Raw genomic sequence first — 23294 nt, 5'->3', positions numbered from 1 at the left:
ATAGAAATGACTCATGCAGCCCCAAACTAGTAACCCCTTGTGTGTTTTTGAACTCACATTTTTGCTCTCTAGATTTACAGACTAAACCAGTGGCAGTAGCATAGCGTTTCCACTGATGTGAGTGAGGTCTTGATGTCATTCTCTACTCTCAGAGACAGGAGTTTGACGCGGTTTGGTCTCTCTGTGCTGGTGTTTGCTTGATCGCATCAGTGCATTTAGGTCAGAGTCTCAGGAACCTGACAGGGGAGCTGGAGACGAAAGCACGTCCAAACAGGGCATTGAAAAGCAGATAAAAGAGCGAGTAGCATGTATATCTGATAACAGAAGCAGCCAGCATTTCATTTTGTACTCTTTTATGGTCCCTTAGGACTAGGTTGGGTATCATTTGGGTTTTTTTCAATACCGGCGCCAAATCGATACTTTTAAAACGGTTCCGGTGCCATATTGTGCCTTAACCGATACTTAATAAAAGAATTTAAATTTAAATTCCCCCAAAAATGATGGATTGGCCATTAGCACTATAAACACATGATGTCTGTTTCATTCATACTGGACGCCAGAGGGCGTCCTCGCATAGAAACTCCACATATCAAGTCACAGAAGTAGCGGAACTCATGACCCTCCAGGAAATCCCTTATATGGACTAAGACATGCTATTATAGCTGTAACTGAGTAAACAGAACATATAAACCTTTTGAATGATAAAACAAAGACAGTAAACACTCGACTGCGACAATATAGTTTTTCTGTGTTATTTAAGCCATCTCTGGTATTTTCATAATAATTAAGTATATATATAATCCATTGCTAATCGATGTATTCTTTTTAAAGTAGCCTATGGAACATATTTTCTGCCTCATTCTGTGACAAGAAGCCACATCAGATCACAAAAGGAAGCATTTGACTGGTGTCGTGGAGTAAAAAGGTTATAATGTTCTCTTTTGTTGGACAACAAGTTTAGAAATGTCAATACAAGGGAAGTTTAGCTTTAAGCATTTTAATTTAAGCATGTTTAGCTTAGTTAACGGAAGGCTACCTGCTGCCATCAGAGCAAGTGTAATTACTGCATTCACGCGGTCCTCGGATGCTCTCATTTCCAGAGTTGTGCTTTTAAGTCGGAATGTGAAAACAACATGAACACTCGCGTTACTACAAAGATTTGTTGGATTTGTATTATTAGAGCTTTCCGACTTGAGTTCATGTGCATTTTCTCAGTCAGGAAATAATTTTTCACGCGCGGTGCCATTTATGATGCTTCTTACGTCCGTATTGGTACCGGGTAGGGCTGCACGATAAATCGCATGCGATTTTTAATGCGCAAAAAATCGTGCGATTAGGAGCGTGGTTTTGCGCAGCTCGTCAGTGAATAACGGCTCTGTGTAGTTAATGCTGCTCAATGTGAAAGCACGCACGTGATGGAGATTTACCGCTGATTACAGAACCGGCTTAACTGATAAGATGCACATTAAATATCGCATGCGATTTATCATGCAGCCCTAGTACCGGGTTTCGGTACCCAACCCTATTTAGGGCACTATTCAAGGGCAGTACAGTAGATGCAGTATTGGATCAGAAATGTTTAATAAGAATAAATTGTTTTCATAGGTGACCTTGTTTCTGTTTTATCTTAGATGGGATGTATCCTTTATATAATCCAATACGGATTCGTCAACTGTGTAAGTTCTGTGACGTGGAGGCATCCGACTGTAAAGGCACCGGCACCTGTGAAAGCAACTGCAGCATCACATCCATCTGTGCCCATGCCGAAGAAATCTGTGTGGCTATCTGGTACGTCACTGTTCAAATCATATTCTTCCACAACTTTTTATGAAGTGTGAAACATCTGTTGTATGCAAGTGTAAAGCATCTGCTTTGCACAACAGACAAAAATCACCAATGAATCTTGTTCACAGCTTGCAGTATCATTCTCATATTTTTTAAAAATGACACAAAATCAAAATTGGCCCTTCATAAATATGCTTATTCTCACTAAATATTGTTCTAAAGAAAAAAGTTTTAATCAAAGTGTGAGAACTTTCATCACTTCTGAAACAACTTTTCTTTTCTGCTTACATAAGCAAGGCCAAATGGTGAGGGGGGGAAATAATATTATCCAATAATATAAAAGTCTAATACTTCATAATTCAATTAAATACCAATAAATATTATCAAGTGTCCTGTTTTACTATGAAATATGTGACATTGTGGTTAAATGTGCTGTGAATGTTATTTCATGTTGTCTTCAATTATGGAAACAGTGCAGTTAAATATAGCAACAAGTCAATGCTGTATCTAAGTGCTTATTATGTTTACTGATATAACAACAAGGGGACATGCAGTTTATTTTTTTATTGTCAAAGTCACCTGAGAATGTAAAATAATTATTTTGACATAAGAACTGTCGTTTGATATCATAATCCCTGTAAATAACAGTCTATGTGTTTATATTTGTGTGGTCTCGATGACATCAGGAGGAAGAGCGAGGACAACAACACGATTGAGACGTTGTGCCACAATCCATCTGAGCCCCTCTACGGCATCATGGTGGAGAACTACAACAACACCAAGTGTGAAATAAAAAAGAGGATGTCAAACAGAGGCCCCTTCCACATCTGCTCCTGCAACGCCGAGGAGTGCAACGACATACTGATGTTCACGCTCCGTTAGTTTCTTTCTTCATTCCTTCTTTCTAGCTTTGTCTATCCTCCCTTTTTGTGTCATTAATAATAGTGGTTTAAGATGCTGAAATTTGTAGATTCAAACTATTTTGTCCTTTAGCAAGGTACTTCAGGTAATTCAGCTGACAGGCCCAGATGGTATCTGCGGAATCACATTTTCTCTGCTGATTTTTAAGAAAAAACTGCAGAATGGATTTAAACATAAAACTTCAAACAGAGTTGAAAAGTACATATTTATTGGGAGGTGAAAGCATAATGAAACAATTTAAATACAGCGTGACTCTATTTACTTTTATGCATGTTCCTTGTCTGATTGTGGATGATTATTTGTTTTGTATTTGTATATATGTTTTTTATTTTAAAAACTAAAAATATTTTATATAATTTTTTTTTGGGGGGGGGGGGTTACAAAGGGGTTGCTGCTTTGACTCAGAAACAACTTTCCTTTATTGACTGACATAAAAAATGATTTGTAATTATTATAAACTTTCTCTTCCAATCACCTGGCCCCATTCTGGTAACGCCCACTTTTCACAATCCAATCAATTCCAGATGGATAAAATCATGCCCTGCCCTACAATTTATTTTTATCTTTTTGAACATCGCGTATCGTTCTGAAATACAGTAGATTACAGAAATAAAATGGGTTGCTCGCATTTAGATGCCAAACAGTGTTTTTATTGTTAACTAAAACAAAAACTATTAAAAATTGTTTTCGCTAACTGAAATAAAGCTGAAATAAAATAGAATATAAATATTAGAAAAAAAACATAAACTTATAAAGCTTAATTAGACTGGTTCATTTTGGCAACTAACTGAAATAAACAAGTTCAATTACTAAAACTGAAATAAAAATATCTAAATCCTAAATGGAAGTATGAAAAAAAACTAATAAAAATGACAAAAGCACATAACAAAATTACTCGCATTTAAACTATTCTGTAAATATAAAAATTAAAGCGAATTCGAAAATTAATCAATTTTATAATAATATATAAATAATGCTAAAATTACTCTGATGAAAAGGTCAGGAATTTTGAAGAATTTTCTGAATGACAGGCATTCCAATTCAGTGGAAATCTGCAGCGTTCTGCAGTCACAGATTCCGTGTGGGCCTGCAAATTGGCAAGTGACAGCCTACATCACATTGACTATGGAAACACTGCGTTAGTGTATAAATAATGAACCGTGTTTCAGCTAGTTTTGGTTTTGATTGTGCTACACTCCACTTCACCACACTAGATAAACGGCACTCAACTGAGCTAATAAATCAATTGCAAACCCTAGCAGAACATGTTTATCTACCACACACAAGCTGTACAATGCTAACTATTTAGTACGGGCATGTAACATGCTCTGGTATGTGAGCTCAGTTTGTCGTAACGTTCTAAAGCAGCTGCATTGTTGCTAGCCAGGCTGTGCTGTCTCAGGCAGACTTTCTACTGGCTTTGGTTGTGTGGACGGCTGAAGATCTCAGACATGTGGTTTCCTGTCTGTGTAACTTGAAGCAGAGACATCACAACCACATGGCAAAACAGCTGTGTGCACTAGGCATGCACTAAAATAACCTTATTTACCACTATTTGGAAAGTTCATTGCATGTTTTGTACATTTTAAAGAGCCACATTTTCATTTTTAAGCAAGGAATATCCGCATTGTATGGTTTTTAAAGGAAATGCAGAGCACAAATTCAGAGTATGAGATACCACACTTGGCCACATGTCACGTCCTTTCCTTTTCTTCTAAAACCTAAAACAGTACGTGGGGATTTCTGAGATATGGGGTATCCTGAGGCGAGTGTGCTTCCTTCTTTCAGTATGTAAACACAATTATCATAAGCTAATGAAGACAGATTCTACCGATTTTACTTTGCGGATATATGTTACAAAAAGATGTCGTTTGAGCAGGTGTTTGATGCCTGTAGTGTTTACTATGTAGAAGCAGTCGAGGGAGGCTGTAATTCCATCCTCATTCCCTGCCAGAGTGGGGAAGTACCGCAGGAAGTCCATGTTTACTTATTGGAACGGTTCCATGGCATATTTCTTCAGAAATGCCAGGCATTGTTTTCCTGTACCATAACAGTTCCAGCGATAAGCTCCCTATTCTGTTTTCGACTGGAGATGCCGCCGTTTCTTTGAACTTCATTATGGCAGCTGCAGGGTGTACACACCAGCTCATTATTATATTCTGCACAGCAGAGCTTTGTCATATAACAATTTCACAATTTTTTTTTTGTGCTGAATCAAATAAACAGAAAGTCAAGCTTGCACTGCTTTTGGCCTAGGTGGACTTTTTAGGTGGAAATACTCTGTGAAAACTAAAGGTGCCTCAGATATCCCTTTGTGTACTGAAGGAGCTACAGCATATATTTCAAGTGCCCAAAAACTTTCGTCATCCTGATGGGTTACAGGAGGAACTGTCAAAAGTTTATATAGATGTAAATCATGAAGCTATTTTCATTGTTACAGTGTCAGTACTGCCATATTTTCTTATACGTTTTTTATGGTGGATATTTAATTATATTTTTATTCTTACATTTTGTATTTTAATTTAATTTAATTATAGAAATATTTACAAAATATAAAAATGAGGACATTATACACATTATTCAAAAATGTGTGAGTTGTTTATATTATATCTAAATGTGTGAGTTGTTTACTTTTTTTAAATAGTCTTCCTATTAACACCATTATATTGTTCATTCAGACTGATTCACGAACGCGAAATGCGCACAAACACAAGAGGCAGGATTTATCGCATGACCCAATCAGAGCCAATCATAACCAGTCATATCCAATCATATCACGATAGAGGCATTGCCTCCTCTCACGTGACTTTTCCCATTCATTTTAATGATGTATTTTGTAACATTGCATTTTTTTATTTTTGTACTACAAATTTTTTTCTCATCCAATTTTTTGAGGAGGCGCTGCCTCTCTTGCCTTCTCGGAGGAAACGCCCCTGGCATATGCATACATATATATATATAAATATATATATATGTACAAACACACACACCAGTAACAATGATGAACAAATTATTGCAATGGATAAATAGTGACTGATGTATTGGTCTATCCACAGTCTTCATCCAGTAGGATATTCCTGCAATATTTCATTACCACATTCAAAGCCATTATGGTGTTTGCATATGTGAATGCTGCATCAGAAACAGTCTGTCTGCATGAAGACAAATGAATGGAGCTTCGTCTAGAAAAGGGAAATGGAGAAACTGTAGTTAACTGAGGATTACTGTCATTAGCAGACCCCAAAAAAAAATGAAATGTTGTAATGCAGTTTATGCTGAAATATATTTCTGTCATGACAACTCTCGGAGGGATTGGCATGGTAATGTACATGACAGTGTTAATGTATTTGGTCTTGGAGGAATAGATCTACATCCGTCGAGCGTTTGGACCGATATGCAAACTGGAAGGGGTCCAAGGAGGGAGGGAGGGAGGGCAGACTTGATGTGTTGCATGACTAGCCGTTCAAAGCACTTCATGAGGATGGGGGTGAGTGCAATTGGACGGTAGTCATTGAAGCAGGATGGAGACGGCTTCTTCGGGACTGGAATGATGGTGGTAGATTTGAAGCATGTGGGGACAACAGCCTGACTTAGCGAGATGTTGAAAATGTCTGTGAAGACATCGGTGAGTTAAGCAGAAAGTCTACTAATACTCTACTAACTGCTAGTTGACATGTAGTTGCAAAGTTACTTACTGTTAATAAAATGTCTAAAGTGGACTTTCGAAATAAAGTGTTACTGAAATATTGCTGCTGCAAATATAACATACATGAAATAACCCCCATATAGCGTACATAATCACCTCATAGCAGATCTATACAGGTGGAGCTGGGGAAGGTGGAGGGTTTCTGAAGCAGGCTGCAACTGCTACTGCAAGCACTAATCATATATTTGAATGTTGAGCAGCAAGCTCATTGGCTACCGATACAGGAGCGAACCAATCAGCTGTGCCATGTGATAATGATGTCATTAGGTCAGATTGAGTTAGACCTATGGGACTGTGCCATCTAGAGTTTCATGCCAGAACTCTGTATCTGATTCACTTGCAGGCTGTTAGTGCTGTTCTTCAAAATGGAGTTTATGCAAACATTTCAATAAGCAACCACTGAGTGAAAACACAAACCAAGGAAATGGTTAACGGTTTAATGAAAGTGATTTTGTAACATGATGCTCTACAGTTTAAATTTGGCTCTGAAATGGGATGAGGATGATATATGAAGACAGATTGATGTCACTGATTGAAACAGACACATTTGCTGCTACTCTCTTAACAGTGATGACCATTATTGCCTGAGTGCTCCAGCAAAAGTACATTTGTTTCTAATAAGCAACCCATAAAGCTTGTCAGAAGGAGCGTGTTGCGCTTTTCATTGTGGTTTGCACACATGTTTTTCTGTTTTTCAACTTGTAAACGTGATTGGCTCAGTCGGAAGGAACATGAAGTGAAAATGGAACCTTGAACAATTTTTTTTTTTAATTGTCTCAATTTTTAAATATATTCATAATAATTTAAACAATTATGGAAAATCTGTTATTCTTTTTATTTTATTGTATTCCAAATCAATGGAAGTCATATTGTATTTTATTTAGATTCAGATTCCATAAGATTTAAATTCAGATTCCCAACACTACTGGTTTGATTACCCATATACCGTGCTTATTTTTTTGACATGTGTCATCTTACTGTCGCACAAAAACACAAAAATGATAGATGCCAAAATATTCTTTCTCAGATCTTGTGGAAAGTACTCATTATTTTTTTCCAGGATGATAATCCAGGCCATTTGCCTGACAGGACAAATAAGCAGCAGCATGTGTCTGTCTCACTGGAATATTTCCAACCTGACAATATGTTTCTACTCAGTTGATCTTTTATCATAGGTTATTTTGATGGAAAGAAGAACATAAAGGAAAGGCGGAAGAGTGCAGACTGAGGATCTGTGCAGACTTTATTTTCAACCCAACCCTGACCTGCATGTATATACGCTGGCTCGCAAACACACCCACGCTCACATGCTGAGGAATCTTGGCCTCCGGTGATAGAGCAGATAGTTAAAAGGTCTGAGTCACACAGAGAAACTAAGAGACCAAGATGGTGTTGGTGAGAGGGAAAAAAAAGAAAAGTCAGACTCGTTTGCGGTATGAGCCATGCTATAAAACAAAGTTGTAGTCATAACAAACAAACAGTAATAGGTCTGTCTTTCTCATGTAGTGCATGTTAGTAATCTGAGTCTGGCAGTACTCCTGCGTACTCTAAACTCGCATCGGGACAGGGATGTAAAAGGCAATAACGTGTACATATGGGAATCCTCACTTTGAATTCTGACATTTTCAAAATTAAGGCAAGCACACAATGTGCCCAGCCAGCAAATGAAAGCAGGTTGAAGCTTGTTTGCCATTGATCATTAGTATGGAGAGTGGGTGGAGAGATTTGGCCTGTCTGCATTGGTAAACTTAAAGGATATGTGAAATATCATGTTTATTAACTGGAAAAAGTCATGGAAAGCTTTGAAGTTTTTGGTGAGAAATCACTTTTAGTGAGTGCCATGATTAAAAAATGTTTTTAAATATATATATTTTTAAATGTCTTAAAGGATTCTAGCATATGAATGTAAAAAAGAAAAAAAAAACTTATAGTTGAATAAAAAATAAAATTCTGTAATGTTTTATCCAGGTTAAAAAAAAACACTAAAAACTAAAATCAGTTATTTAAATCCAACAAGGGAATTTAGGAATCACAACATTGTAAGACAGATGACAGATTTGTTTGCAAAAATTTGACAAAAAGTGTGCACATCCAGCAGTCAAAAAAGAAATCATAAATAGAAAAATGATTTATTACAAGTTCTCACCAACTCTGGTGTTTTGAGCCATATGGCTCTTTATCAGACCAATCAAAGTTTTTTTCCTCTCATATTTATTTGATGCATTTGGTAGATGCAAAGTGACTTACACTGCATTCAAGCTATACATTTGTTTAATTCATGTATTCCCTAGGAATCTAACCCATTGCCCATTGCCGTTGCTAGCACCATACTTTACTGCTTGAGCTACAGGAAGGCAAGGTCATGTAAACATAGGCAGAAATTACCTAATTAAATATACAATATCAACCAACAACTCTAAAATTAAAAACCCAATATGGTACAGATAAATTCTGCATCCTTAATGAATCCTTTTCCAGTAAGTGTGAGCAATGGTAGTAGTATTAGTGGTGTTCACTAATGCACTAATGAGAAACATGTCTATTGGTCGTGAGAAGCAATTCGATTTTAATAGATTAACTTGTGAGTCAGGGGCTTTGGAAAGTGTAATCCACTTGATTCTTGTTAAAACCTTGGCACAGATGTACAGTGATGCATTTAACAGTGGAGCCTGCAGAAAAGTGCCTCTTATTAGCTGATAATGTCATGGACCGCAGCAGTGTGGCTGGCATCCTGTTTTATGTGGCTGAAAAAGGTGCTGTGATTTCATGCCTGTTTATATTGGTTGTTTGGCTCGAGAAGAGGTTTCTGCCGCTGTATGTGAAGAGTTGAGTGCTCCCTCTGCACCGCACGTCTATGCTTTTTGCATGTGTTTGCTGACTCTTCTGTCTGCCAAACGCTTTGCCATTTATTGACCGTTTCCCTCTCCCAGTGTTGTGTATCCATTTCTGTTCTTTTCATGTCTGTGTCTCAATGATAAGGCGTGTCTGTGTGTTTGATGGAAGAATGCAGACAGACGAAACACTGACTCCACTCTCTGCCCACGTAGTTGGCAGCTCTCACTTTGTCTCTGGATTGAACCATGCAGCGCTAGGGCTTCCAAGCCAGTCCTCAGGTTGGCAGGCGCACATCGTAGCAGAGTAAACTTTCCCTTGAAGCATGAAGTCACAGAACAGTCTCTCACTGTGCAAGCTTTGCTCAAGCTCCCTGGTGTGACAGGAAAAACTGAGTTAATGATTAAGAGTTCAGTTAACCTGGGTACTAGGTAACTAGATGGTTATTATGGCTGATCATTTAAATGGCTCTAAACTTCTCTGCTAAGTAGTCAATTGATAGATCCTTCTATCCAAAATGACTTCGAGTATACTTTGCTCAAGGTCACAAAGATTCACTACCTTTTACTAGATCGCATATCATCACAAAAAAAAATAAAAATACACAATGCAGTGAGATCTTTTGAATTTTATCAAATGCCAAGGTTTAATACTTTTTTCTGGTCTAGATATTGCAATATAATATAATATATAATAATCTTATAATTGGTCTTTTTGATTTTTTTATTATTGCTTTATTTATATTTTTATTATTTTAATACATTAATTGTATATTAATTTACAAGTTATTTTGTTTCTAAATTAAATAAAATTCTATGAAATTAATGGTTAAGTAAATAACATGTTATGAATTTATTTACATATTTTGCAAATGTGCCCTGTATTGCTATATTGTTTAGCTAAATTTAATTTGATCAAAATAATAATAATAATAATAATTATTGTTATTTTATAAACGAATTGTTAATTAGTCTTATAATTATTTTTATTAAAAAATGAGTTTGTTTATTTTAATAATAATTATTTATTTATCTATTTACTTAGATTTTTACAAATTCCCAGTGATACCACACTGTTTAGTCTAATTGAATTCAATCAAAATAATATTTTTATTTTTTATAATTATTTTTATAATTATTATTAAATGTGTTGTAATATCATAACATTTTATTATTGTCCTTTAAGTAAAATTGTCTCAGATTTACTTTATTTACTTTTTTATTTAACTATTTTTATAAATGTTCCCAGTAATACTACAATGTTTAGCCAATTTAAATATGATCATTCGGTAAATGCAAAATATCAGCAAAATGCCTTCAGCCAGTAAATTGTTGTTAGGGCAACTAAAGATTTCTTGTTTAGCAAATGATCAATTAGCAACACAACAAATATTGATTTGTCATCATTTATGTATTACACAGTTAATATGAGTTCAACTCTGAAGTATTCGCCTCTGAAGAAAACAATTTGGAAAGCCAAATATGGCATTGTTTATTCAGGCAACTCTTTTAGGATAATTGGGGCAACATTTGGGTGAAAATAGTTTGTCTACCATGTGTTTTTATGTAGATTCATAGTCATTCAAATTTATTGGTATCTGAAATTCCTGTATACAGAATGAACTGTTAGTTTTTTGAGCTGTAACCATTTTACAGTGCATTGATTCTTAAGTATGTAAAAAAGTAGTTTTGATGTGTAGAGGTAAATGTTGACATCCTTCTGCTTTCTCTCCAGCTATTGGTCCAGACCCTACAAATAACCAGGTGGTGTTGGTGATCCTGGTCAGTTTGCTGCCCCTCCTGGTTCTGGCTGTGCTGGTCATCGCCTCCTTCTACTGGTATCGCATGTACCGTCGCCGCAAACTCGATGAGTGGGAGACCAAGAAGCCGTCCAAACGCAAGGGACCCAAAGGCCCGTTGGACTGTAGCGACGCCTGCGCCATCATGATGGACGATGACCGCTCCGACAGCAGCTCCACACATGCCAACAATCTCAACCACAACACAGAACCTCTGCCCATCGAGCTGGACCTTCAGGTGGGCAAGGGCCGCTTTGCCGAGGTTTACAAAGCCAAGCTGAGACAAAGCCCCTCGGAACAGTTTGAGACGGTGGCAGTGAAGATCTTCCCCTACGAAGAGTACGCATCCTGGAAGAATGAAAAGGACATCTTCTCAGACATCGATCTGAAGCACGAGAATATTCTGCACTTCCTGACGGCAGAGGAGAGGAAGGTGGAGAAACAGTACTGGCTGATCACCGCCTATCATCCACGCGGGAACCTGCAGGAGTACCTCACGCGACACCTCATCAGCTGGGAGGATCTGCGGCTGCTCGGGGGTTCACTCGCCTGGGGTGTGGCTCATTTGCATAGTGACCACACACCTTGTGGGCGGCCCAAAGTGCCCATCGTTCACCGAGATCTGAAGAGCACTAACATCCTGGTGAAGAATGACCTCACTTGTTGCCTCTGTGACTTTGGACTTGGCCTCCGCCTTGACAACTCGCTGACAGTGGATGACTTGGCCAACAGTGGACAGGTTGGTTATGCAACAATATTACATCTTCATAGGTGCATTTAGACTGTCTATCTGCATACAGCAAACTTTGGTTAACACTACTAAAAAAAGCTTATCAATTACCAGTCAAATACCTTTTTTTAATGTTTCTGAAAGAAGTCCCTCACCATGGCTGCATTTATTTGATGATAAATACAGCAAAATAGCAATATTGTGAAATATTATTACAATTTAAAATAACTATATATTCCTGTGATGGCAAAGTTGAATTTTCAGCAGCCAGGTCTTCAGTGTCACATGATCTATAGAAATAAAAAACATCCCAAAAAAAATCGTAATTATTCCAAAAATTATTTTGATCCGTAGTGTACATGCATGTATGGAATATAAATTTAATTTCTTCAGATTTAATATAAATGTGCAAGTACGCAATAGAGTGCATCCCTCAGGTGTTCCTTAAAGTCAGTTAAAGTCAATTTTTGTTTCTCTCTATTGAGAAATCAATTGGTTTGTATAATTTTTTTTCAAGACACTCCTACCATGAAGTTAATTTTAACTTAAGATCCCCCAATAGGAAAACACATCAGAATGAAAGAGATCAGCAGCAATCGTCCACTCGCATAAAATATTGTGAATGATTTCATTAAGACAGGCTTCTTATATATTTACATATACATAAATGAATATTTTTCTAATATTTTAATATATATTGTTGTTATACTTGCAACAAATGACCGTAAGTCAGTGGTTTTATATTGTACCATTGGTTTTTATTTTAAATCACTATGCAAAAATGAATGGGAATAGACCAGTCACTATTGCACTGTTGGTTAATTAAACCTTAGGCTTTAAATAAATTATATATATATATATATATAAAATGAACATTTTTTTAAAAATTGTTACCTATTTTATTCTATTAATATTGAATCTGATTCTTTAATGGAGTCTATAACCTGAAGCTTAACTGACACTTTATCAACCCCAGTGCAGCACAAGACTACCTTGATTCACTTGCTTTTATTGCTTGGTAAGTGCCAAGTGAAGCGTTGGTGTGTTCTATACCTAAAGTTGTGCAGATTTACAGTGGCGGGGACGTCATGTCATAACTTGCAAGGAAAGTCCCTTCAGGGATCTCACCATGTGCAAATGTGTGTGTTTTATGTATGTGCGCCCTTTGTTCAAACTGTCTGCTCAGATTTATGATTCATGGGCTGAAAATGAAAAGACAAACGCGGCGAGTGAATCAGTAATGAACTAGCTAACAATCACCTGACTCTGCACCGTCTACCCAAAGTGCTTTGATGTATGTCAACATTTGGTTGGTCTCAGACAGTGACCCCTAAAAACATTCTAAGGGAGTTTAGTCTAAAGTTCTATGGTTGCGATTCATTTATCACATTTTAGATTTGTTGGTTCATTGGTGGGATCTTTTGTACTCTTAAAGTAAAGTGAGCTGAAGTGTTTTGAAGTTAAAGGAATAGAAACGATGTCGAAATAGCTTGGTACCCTCAAAACAACAACAATAATAATATTACCAATTATTATCATTATTATTAAATTTGTGTTATTATTTGTGTTATATGATCATATAAATTAGGATTTATACATAATAGTAAATTTGTGGTGTTATGACAAAATCATAAGAATTATTTTTCTTTTTATAAGTTGTAATAATAATATATATATATATATATATATCTGGATTTCTTTTTCTCATTTTGTCTCTCATAGTTGAGGTATACCTATGATGAAAATTACAGGCCTCTCTCATCTTTTTAAGTGGGAGAACTTGCACAATTGGTGGCTGACTAAATACTTTTTTTCCCCACTGTATATATATATATATATATATATATATATTGTGTGTGATAATTAATAATATAACTGATAAAAATGAAATTATTTTTACTAAATGCTGTGTTCATGTGGTCATGACATTCAGAGATATACAATATCAAACTTATATACGGTTAAATAAGTGTCCTGCATCTGATTCTCAGGTGGGTACAGCCAGGTACATGGCTCCAGAAGTGCTGGAATCAAGGATCAACCTTGAGAACATCGAGTCATTCAAGCAAACCGATGTCTACTCCATGGCCCTGGTGCTGTGGGAGATCACGTCCAGGTGTAATGCCATCGGAGGTGAGTACAGAAACATCATTGAGATCTCACTTGGAAACCGCTTTTATTTGGGCATTTCCTAAACCAATATAGTTAGTAAACTTGAGACAATGCTATTCTATTTCCATTCTGCCTGTAATTGTCCCTCAAGGAGAACAGGGATGAAAAAAGGCTTGCTTTTTGTCTGGTTCTGTTAGTGGTACTTTGTTTTTTTTTGCTACCATCGTTGGGCTATTGTTTGAGTACACTGCATGGAAAGCCCACTGCGGCCCACAATGTGTTTTGACCGATTTGCAGCTTCCTGTTATTGGAGGAGCCGTTCTTCAACAAGAGCAGAGATGGTACGGCATACTCCTCACTCTAGTTGGGGAATGTAAGGAATGTGTGAAATGTCAAGTGCTTCCTAATAACTTTCCCTTCTTTGGTCAGGTGGGAAGACAGATGCTAGCATATTCTTGGCGCGCTTACATATAGGCGTAAAAAACTGTATTCATATAGCTCTCATGGAGCATTTATGCTCTCATATGTATGAAATACAACAACAGAAACTGTAATTAGTTATGGGGGTAAATATGCACATGGAAATTGAGGAAGAGGGAGGGATTGTGTTGTTGTTTAAGGTTTTTCCTTCATTGAAAAATGATCAGTGGCTGCCCAGTGAAAATTCGGCCTGCTATATATTCATCTTGAGAAGTACTAAATGCTTTTGTAGTTGCGCAGGATGGATGAAGCCGTCTGAATAGATCATATTTATTAGAATTTCTCCATTATTCTAATCCCATTCGAATGAATAAGACTTAATCATTATGAGCCATATATATACACAAATACATATAAAAATTTGAAGGTTTTACACTGCAATAACTAAATAAATAATCTTAATTAGTGTTTTGGTGTGGAAAAACAGAAAACATTCTCTAATTCACGGTGTTTTTTAAATTAATTATAACTTCTATTAAGCAAGGCTGCATTAAATTGATAAAGTCACAGTAAAGACATTTATAATGTTACAAAAGATTTGTATTTCAAATTTTTTAAAAAATGGGGGGTTTTTTTATCAAAAAACCCTGGAAAAATAGATTGCAGTTTCCACAATATTAAAAATTAAGCAGCAACAACTGCTTTCAACATTGCTACTAATAAGAAATGTCTCTCTTGCATATTAAATGATTTCTGAATGATCATGTGACACTGAAGACTGGAGTAATGATGCTGAAAATTCAGTTTTGCCATCACAGGAATAAATTGCAATTTAAAATATATTTAAATAAAAAAACTTATTTTAAATTGTGATAATATTTCACTGTAAGACTGTATTTATGATCAAATAAATGCAGATTTGGTGAGCATAAGAGATTTCTTTCAAAAACACTTAAAAATCTTACTTACCCTGTAAATGTGTCTTTGTTTAAGGATGTTTAGATATTTTCCTGGAAAACAAAACAAAAATACTAAGAAAAGAATGTCAAGTTCTGAAAGTGCACTTCAAAATTCTGCAAATGTTTGAATAAAGGTGCAGCAATTTACTATTTTAATCAACTTTGGTAATATGAGTGCCAGTGTATTTGCATGTGTATATAGTTTCACACGATGTCCCTGTGCCTGAGTCGAGTTGTGTTACCCACATGCCCCGGCATGCCCCTCTGTGGTTGACAGGGGTTGCTGGAGTCCTCCTGTCATGCTGCTTGGAGCTTATCTGCAGAGCTGGAGTTGTTTTCAGCCAGACAGACTATTTCACTTCAGTCTGTGTTGAGGGAGGTAGAGACAGACATCCAGGGTCTGTCTCTCCTGTTGCAGTACCACCTTCAGAGTGCAATGTGAAAAACCTGGGATCTCTTTCAAAAAGGGGGAAAAGAAACATTTAGGGATGTAACACTTGCAGACAGCAGCTGCAGAAAGTCCACGTGTGGGTGATGGTCAGGGGCGCCGCTAGCAATTTTGGGCCCTATGAAATAATATGAGGTTGGGCAAACATACACTATATTGGCCAAAGTATTGGGAAAACTAAAAAAAACTAATCGCCAAACACCAATGACTTGTATATATGCGTACAATCTTTTTAGACACTTCCAAAACTGTGGCAACAAAGATGGAAATACAATTTTTTAAATTCATTATGTTTCCATCTTTGATGCCACAGTTTTGGAAGTGCCTTTTTCTGTTCTAAAGAAGGGGGTGTCCAAATACTTTTGTCCATATGTATGTACAAGTCACTGGTGTTTGGTGATGAGTTTTTGGCTCAAGGTCTGCATTTAAAGTCACACCAGGAGTGTTCAGCTGGGATAAGGACTTGACTTTATGCAGACCAGTCAAGTTCTTCCACTGACTGAATCAATCTTTTTTTTATTTTTTTTTATCTTGTCTTATACACAGAGGCATTGTTGTGTTAGAATAGAAAATGGTCCTGTTCAAACTATTGGTATAAAATTAGAAGCACACAATTCACTAGAATAGCATTATATGCTTTTTTTTTACTAAAAATTAGAAATTACTAAAGTAGTCAAACCTGTTCAATAGAAGGGGGTGTCCCAATACTTTTGGCAATGTAGTGTACAAGCCAGCCTAGCTATTCAAAATCTTTGTCTGCAATTTAATAATATTGACCTATTACTTTTGCTATTGCTTTTGACCATGAGGTATCAGTAACATAATTCATTCAGAACCTTTGCCGTTTTATGGACATATACTTTCTGTACCACACTATTGTGCTGATATGGAATGAGTTTGACTATTTAATCAGTTATATTAATATAAATGCTTCACTGGGGCAAATAAAAAAAATCCTAAAATAATAAATAGGATACCCCACACTGTAAAAAATGACTTAATGATTTAACGGTAAAAGACTGTAAAAATGCTACAGTAAAAACCTGTTAAATGGTTAACGGTAAATTCCCCTACTATATACGGTGAAAAACTGTATTGGACATTACATGTATTGGACATTAATTTTACGGTAGTATACCGTTTTTGGAAGTGAAAAAGACTATAATTAACAGTGAATAACCGTGAATTGACATTCCCAGAATGCTCTGCGTTACATTTCAAATTTGATGTTTTTTTGTTGAAATAACTATGTTATTTATATAACTTCTTAGTTTTTTCTTATCAGTTTTGTATATTAGGGTTGTGTGTTACACCTAATGTTGTTAAATGAATGTTTATTGCATTATTTCAGTTTCATGTGTGTTACCATGATGGTGTTTAGCGTTTGTGTGAATGACACTGTGCACCTTCTATATGTGTTATTATTTATAAGCTGCTTGTGATGGGCTTTGGTTCATCATGTGACTTTCTCTTCACCACCTGCATTTGGTGGTTATCAGTGTATTAGGTACAAAACAGATTTCAGTACTTCAATAGGTTGGTATATTAACATTATATCAGTTAATGAAATTATGGTATTTAACTGTAAATTTAAGTTAAATCCTAAAATGTTGCTACTGTATTTTTTACGGTAAAATTACGGCAACCACAGCTGCCGTTTTTTTACCGTAAATTTTATCTACTAATATCTCTGGGGGCCCCAAAAGTGCGTGGGCCCTTAGAATCATCCTAACTTTCCCCCCCTTAGCGGCGCCCCTGGTGATGGTGAAATGGAAAGCTGTGGTTGCGTTGTTCTGCTGTGGCTCAATGTGTATGCTAGTAAGTCCTGAATTAGCACATGGTGCGGCCTGGTCTGGAGTAGAGCAAACTTGAGACCCTGCCAGCCGAGGAGAACTCCCTCCCTTCCTCAGAGAAAGATGGGAAAACAAGTAAATGGAGGACAGCAGGTGGCAGAACCCTATGCAGGGTGGCCATCCATCAGTACAGTTCTCAGATTCACTGCCGCCACGCCTCTCACTGACTCAAGCTCTTCACAAACACACAAAAGAGCCAAGGGTGTCGTGCACTCATGATCCACCCTAGCATTTTCAGACTGAAGCCTGAAAAATCCTCCGGTCTGGCAACATTGCTGCTGCATTACACTTTAGGCGATGTTTAAATAGGTCCTAGTGTTTAAAAAGGAATCTTACCTCCTGTCTGCCCTGACTGACTGCCTCTCTGAACTTTTAAATTGCTCTTTTTTTTTTTGGGTCTGTTTATAGTTTTTCAGAAGTAATTATATAAATTAATTATATAAAACTATACAGTTTTCATAAATTGTGTTTACAGTATATATAATAAATTACTATATATTATATAATACTATATATATTATATATATTATTATATAATAAATTACTATAAAATGTTGGTTGATATGATGTCATGTCTTTTTTATATAAATTATTTATTAAATTATTTTTTTTTTTAATAAAATTTGGATTAAATATTCACAGTAAATGTTTGAATGGTTGATTATTTCACTCTTTGTTTAGATTAATATGGTTTTAAACGATTATTTTTTATGATGGATTTTCAAGTTTTAAGATTGAAAATCTATGTCTGGGGCAATAAAACATACCAAAAGTAAATGATGAAAGCATGATAATAAATGGTAGATATTTTAAGGTCACATATTATTATAAAAAAAAGCAGAAATTTTCATAAAAATCAGTCCCAGGACATAAAAGCACTCAAGAATGAAGAAACACCCATATACTCTTTTTTTCTTCTTCTTCTTGTACTGTTTCCCAGGCAGAGACTCAGAGAGGTTTGTCTGTGGAGGTAACAGATGATTCATCTTAAGGGGAAACAAAAAAAAAGTGCTTCCCTGGATACTGGGTGTGAGGCCTAAGCCGGCAGGACATCTGTTCCCAAAACCACGGCATTCCTCACATAGCGAGTGCATTTGAGTAGCTCGGCCCCTTGAGCAAATCAAGACGTATAGAAAAAGAGACTGAAAAAGAAAGACTCTAGATGACTTTAATGCTGCAGACAGCCGTGTGTCCTCGTCTACGGACTGCATGCATGATTAGCTCCGATTTTGACCGTTTTACTAGCATCAGGTCAGACTCTCACACGGGGCAGTGAGGACAGCAGAATAGCACCGCAGAGGCTGGAGTATTTTGTTTAAGAGCTGAAACAGGGGAAGTCCACTTGTCAAAAACAGGATGCGTTCGGTTGTGGAGTCAGCTTCGCCGCAGGGGCTCAATCACAGTCTTCCACTTCCTGTCCCAGGCGGCACACTGGCCTAGCCCCTTCCTGTGGGCCCAGAGTGCTGGCAAGAACCGCAAAACACACTCTCCAATCAAGAGCAAGCCACTCCAAAGTAAACATACTCATCCACCATCATTTGCTGTAATGGATTTTATATTGGCCAAGAAGAGGGCAATAACTGCTGTTTTATGACGTCCCCGGGTGCTTTTGGGAAACTGGAGGTTTTGGTGTTTCTTGCAGATTTTTAGCACAACATGTGTGTTTGTGTGTTATCTATAGCTGACTCTGGTCAAGTACTTGGCTATGGAGGCTGAAGACAGATATATAATTGGGCCTCTGCAGCTGCGAGTTTCACAAGGTTTTTGGATCTCACTAGCACAGTCCAGTGATTTAGCCTCATATTTCATCAATTTGTTTTCATGAACAAAACGAATGACCCACAAACTCAGCATTGTTTATTGTTGGCACTGTAAGCAACTGATTTTGTCCCATTTTTCTCCAGATGCCGCATTTATCGGTTTTACCAGATAGAATAACCAGAGCATATGAAACATGTGTTCTTTTCCACATTCAGTGCTTCTTCCAGCTTCCAGTTTCCAACCTCAGTACTTCTCAAGACCAAATGCTCTCCAACAATGATTCTTCTTGTTGTCATAAGGGGATAAATGTCTCATTATCTGATCGTCTTGTGTGTGTCTTTGCAGAGGTTAAAGACTACGAACCTCCATTTGGCTCTAAAGTCCGAGAGCACCCCTGTGTGGAGAGCATGAAAGACAATGTGCTGAGAGACCGGGGCAGACCAGAGATTCCCAGCAGCTGGATGAAACACCAGGTAAAACAGCACAGGGTTGACTTTGATTTCAAAGCATGGTAAAAGACAATATATTAGCCAAGAGACAAGCAACTCTTTTGGGGAGCTTTTGGAAAAAGCACACATTTCTTCTTTGAAAAGATGATTATGATGATGATAACTTTATTGTCAGACAAAGACTGAAATTTGCATTACAGCAGGTTCACTCACAATTACAAGAAAAGCTTCAATTACATAATACACTACTGTTTAAAAATTTGGGTCAGTAAGATTTTTTTAAAGAAATTAATATTATTAAGCAACTGATCAAAAGTGACAGTAAAGACTTTTATAACAGTGTTAATTTTGATAGCAAATTTTGATTTAGTTGTAGTCTTTTGACTAAAATGCCATTTAGTTTTAGTCATATTTTAGTCATCTGAATTGTTTTTAGTTTTAGTCTAGTTTTAGTCAACTAAATATCATACGATTTTAGTTGACTAAATCTACAGTAAATTTAGTCGGCTAAAATCGAATGGGTTTAGTTACAGTTATTAAGCATTTCTCTAAAATTTCCTAACTCATTATATACGTTTGATTTCAAGGTTTTATCATGATAGACACCGATTTAACTGCGGTGACACACAACTTGCCTTTATGTTAAAATTAAATAAAACCACTTCTCATAAAGAACAAGATGGTCTTCTTTTTAATGAAATACCAATGGTTATATAGGCTAATTATGCATTCTTTATAGCACTAAATTAGGCTGCTGTCTCTTTAAAACCGAATGCACAGCTGCAATGGATGCAATGTACTGATACACGTTCTCCCTACTGTTTACGTTCACTTAAGACATAATCAACTGTGTTTATGTGAATACTTGTCAAAACGGACAATTCGACATCATTTTGTGTGTAATTCTCCGTTCATGCGACGCGAGTACTTGTGCGCTGTGAGACGCGCTTTCTGTGTGTGTATGCTTCAGTGTCTGCGCTCAGAGAACCGGACCGAATTGAGTTCTCTCTTGCGTCGTCAGATTTATCCATATGTCTGCTCTTCTTTTACTCCCACATATTGACATTTTGTAACGTTTTATGAGACATGCAGCAAGTGTATGGTTAGCTTATGTCCTGCCGGTTCATATGTAAGCATCTATTCCTAAATCGTCCCTCCCTAACATATTCGTCTCGTTTTAATTCGTTGACAAAAATGTCAATACATTTTCGTCATAGTTTTTATCATTCAAAAAGAGTTTTAGTTCGTTATCGTCTCGTTGTCGTCGGTGAAAAAAATTAACAGTTTTATAATGATGCAAAATATTTAAATTTCAAATATATGCTGTTCTCTTGAGCTTTCTATTCATCAAAGAATCCTGAAAAAAAATGTAGCACGGTTTCCACACAAATATTAAGCAGCACAACTGTTTTCAACACTGATAATAGTAAGAAGTGTTTTATGAGCACCAAATCAGCATATTAGAATGATTTCTGAAGGATCATGTGACACTGAAGACTGGAGTTATGTCTGGAGCTGCTGAAATTTCAACTTTGCATCACAGGAATAGATTACATTTTAAAATATATAAAAATAGAAAACGGTTATTTTAAATTGTAATAATATTTCACAATATTTCGGTTTTAATGTATTTTTAATCAAATAAATGCAGCCTTGGTGAGACTTTTAAAATAACAATAATAAAACTAAACAACTAGTAGACATAAAGACAAATTTTTACATAAAATATTGTTAGATTTCTCTGAAAACAATGTGTATCTTACGTAATTTTGCTTCCCATGTTAATGTGTGTATTTTTAAGGATGTTTGGATATTTTTACTGAAATACAAAATACTGAGTAAGTAATTTAATTTTTATTGGTTTGACTGTCAAACTGACCCCAAACATTTGAATGGTAGTGTAGTGACACAAATTAAAAGAACAAGGGGTATAGAGTTTAGAACCCAAAAATGTTGATTAGCTAAACTATTATAGCTATAGTTGATGAGTTGAGTAAAAATCCTAAATATTAAAAAATGTATGCAAATGACGACATGACGAAATATTGACTTTGAACTAAATATTGACTATTGTAATAATAATGCACTGTACTATAGGCAAATGCATGCACAAACACTTGTGTTTTATTTCAAGGGTGTGGCTGCAGTCTGTACCACCATCAACGAGTGCTGGGATCACGACCCTGAAGCCCGGCTCACGGCACAGTGTGTGGCCGAACGCTTCAACGAGATGGACGACGACCTAGACAAGCTGTCAACCTGCAGTAGCTCTGAGGAGAAGATTCCAGAAGATTGCTCCGTGAGCGTGAGCGATGACAAATGAGAGCGAGAGAGAGAGAGAAAGGTCACTCTTTCTCTCTCTCTCTCTCTGCAGAAACTGAATGTTTGGATCCTTCCAGTGGGGTGGAGTGGAAGAACATGACCTTTTCATAAAGCTTTATGTTTCAAAACCAAATATTTCATGCACTTTATCAGATTATGCATAGCTCACACTGAGGAAGGTCATGCAACCGAGCAAGAGGAGCAGGACAGACGCTGGTTTTCTCCTCTGACAGCTGACCGAGAGCCAAAAGTAATCAGGAAAATGTTTCGCCTCAACACTAAAGATTCATAGGAGATTGTAAGACTTTCTACAGACCACTTCAGGATTTTCTGGATTTATGGAAGTATGTGTTAATTGAGAGATGTGTGTGTTTGTGTGCATGAGTGTGTAAGAATACTAGCGTGTGTGTTTGGAGTTGCTTTTGCCGAGAAATGTATTGTGCTTGTTATCCAAAGAAAAAAGTATATTGTAAATACTGCTTTTGACATAAAAATCAACCCACACTATTGAGAGAGCCAAAAAGGGAAGAGTATATGCTGCACATACCAAAAATGTGTTAAACGAACAGTATTTTTGAAGTTCACAAAGTGCCTCATATGTTCACATATCCTGGATATTGAGTTGTGTCTCTCTTTTACTACTTTTTTATGTAATATATTGTAAATCTTTGATGATTAAAATACAATTCATGTACAGTATCGACACTAAAATGGTCATATTTTTTCATTTTGTTTTAATATAGTCTGTTCATTGTGTATTATACTTTGAATTATGAAAGGGATCCATCATTAGACAGTATTGTAGCTTTCGGCCTGGGAAATTTGTGAAGGCTCCTTTTATATGAATGATGATTGACAGCCAGGTTATTATTACCTGTAATACCGCCGCTGGTTGCAACAATGTTTTCAGTTAGTCTTAACAAACATTCCATTAACCAGTTGTCACGCATGCCCGCTAGATCAATGTTGTGGGAAACGAACCTCTTAACTGAAAATCAGCCGTCAGATATGCCTCGAAGTACTGACAGCTGCATTTCTGTACATAAGCCTCAGGGTTTCTACTACAAGAAGACCTTTAACTGTTGCTAAGAAAGAACAGCAGAGTCGGGGTGGGCGATATGACCAAAATCTTATATCATGATATACAAGTCATTTTATTTCATGGTAATGATATGTGGTTGCTATACTGTATATTAAA

The 23294-nt window shown here is 36.5% G+C and overlaps 1 protein-coding gene across 1 annotated transcript in view; it reads left to right on the top strand.

The window, feature by feature from the left end:
• LOC107551196 (TGF-beta receptor type-2-like) overlaps positions 1 to 22807 on the top strand; it is a 28456-nt gene extending 5649 nt beyond the window's left edge. Inside the window, exons 2-7 of the mRNA XM_016232737.1 lie at positions 1632 to 1788; positions 2472 to 2662; positions 10979 to 11781; positions 13764 to 13905; positions 19671 to 19798; positions 21909 to 22807. Coding sequence (XP_016088223.1) covers positions 1632 to 1788; positions 2472 to 2662; positions 10979 to 11781; positions 13764 to 13905; positions 19671 to 19798; positions 21909 to 22097 — 1610 coding nt within the window. The 3' untranslated portion in view covers positions 22098 to 22807. The remainder of the gene's footprint in view (positions 1 to 1631; positions 1789 to 2471; positions 2663 to 10978; positions 11782 to 13763; positions 13906 to 19670; positions 19799 to 21908) is intronic.
• The last annotated feature ends 487 nt before the right edge of the window (positions 22808 to 23294 follow it).

The sequence above is a fragment of the Sinocyclocheilus grahami genome, unplaced genomic scaffold (genome assembly GCF_001515645.1).
Source record: "Sinocyclocheilus grahami isolate Dianchi unplaced genomic scaffold, SAMN03320097.WGS_v1.1 scaffold417.1, whole genome shotgun sequence".
NCBI classification, from domain to species: domain Eukaryota; kingdom Metazoa; phylum Chordata; class Actinopteri; order Cypriniformes; family Cyprinidae; genus Sinocyclocheilus; species Sinocyclocheilus grahami.
This window is presented reverse-complemented; position numbering and strand designations above follow the sequence as displayed.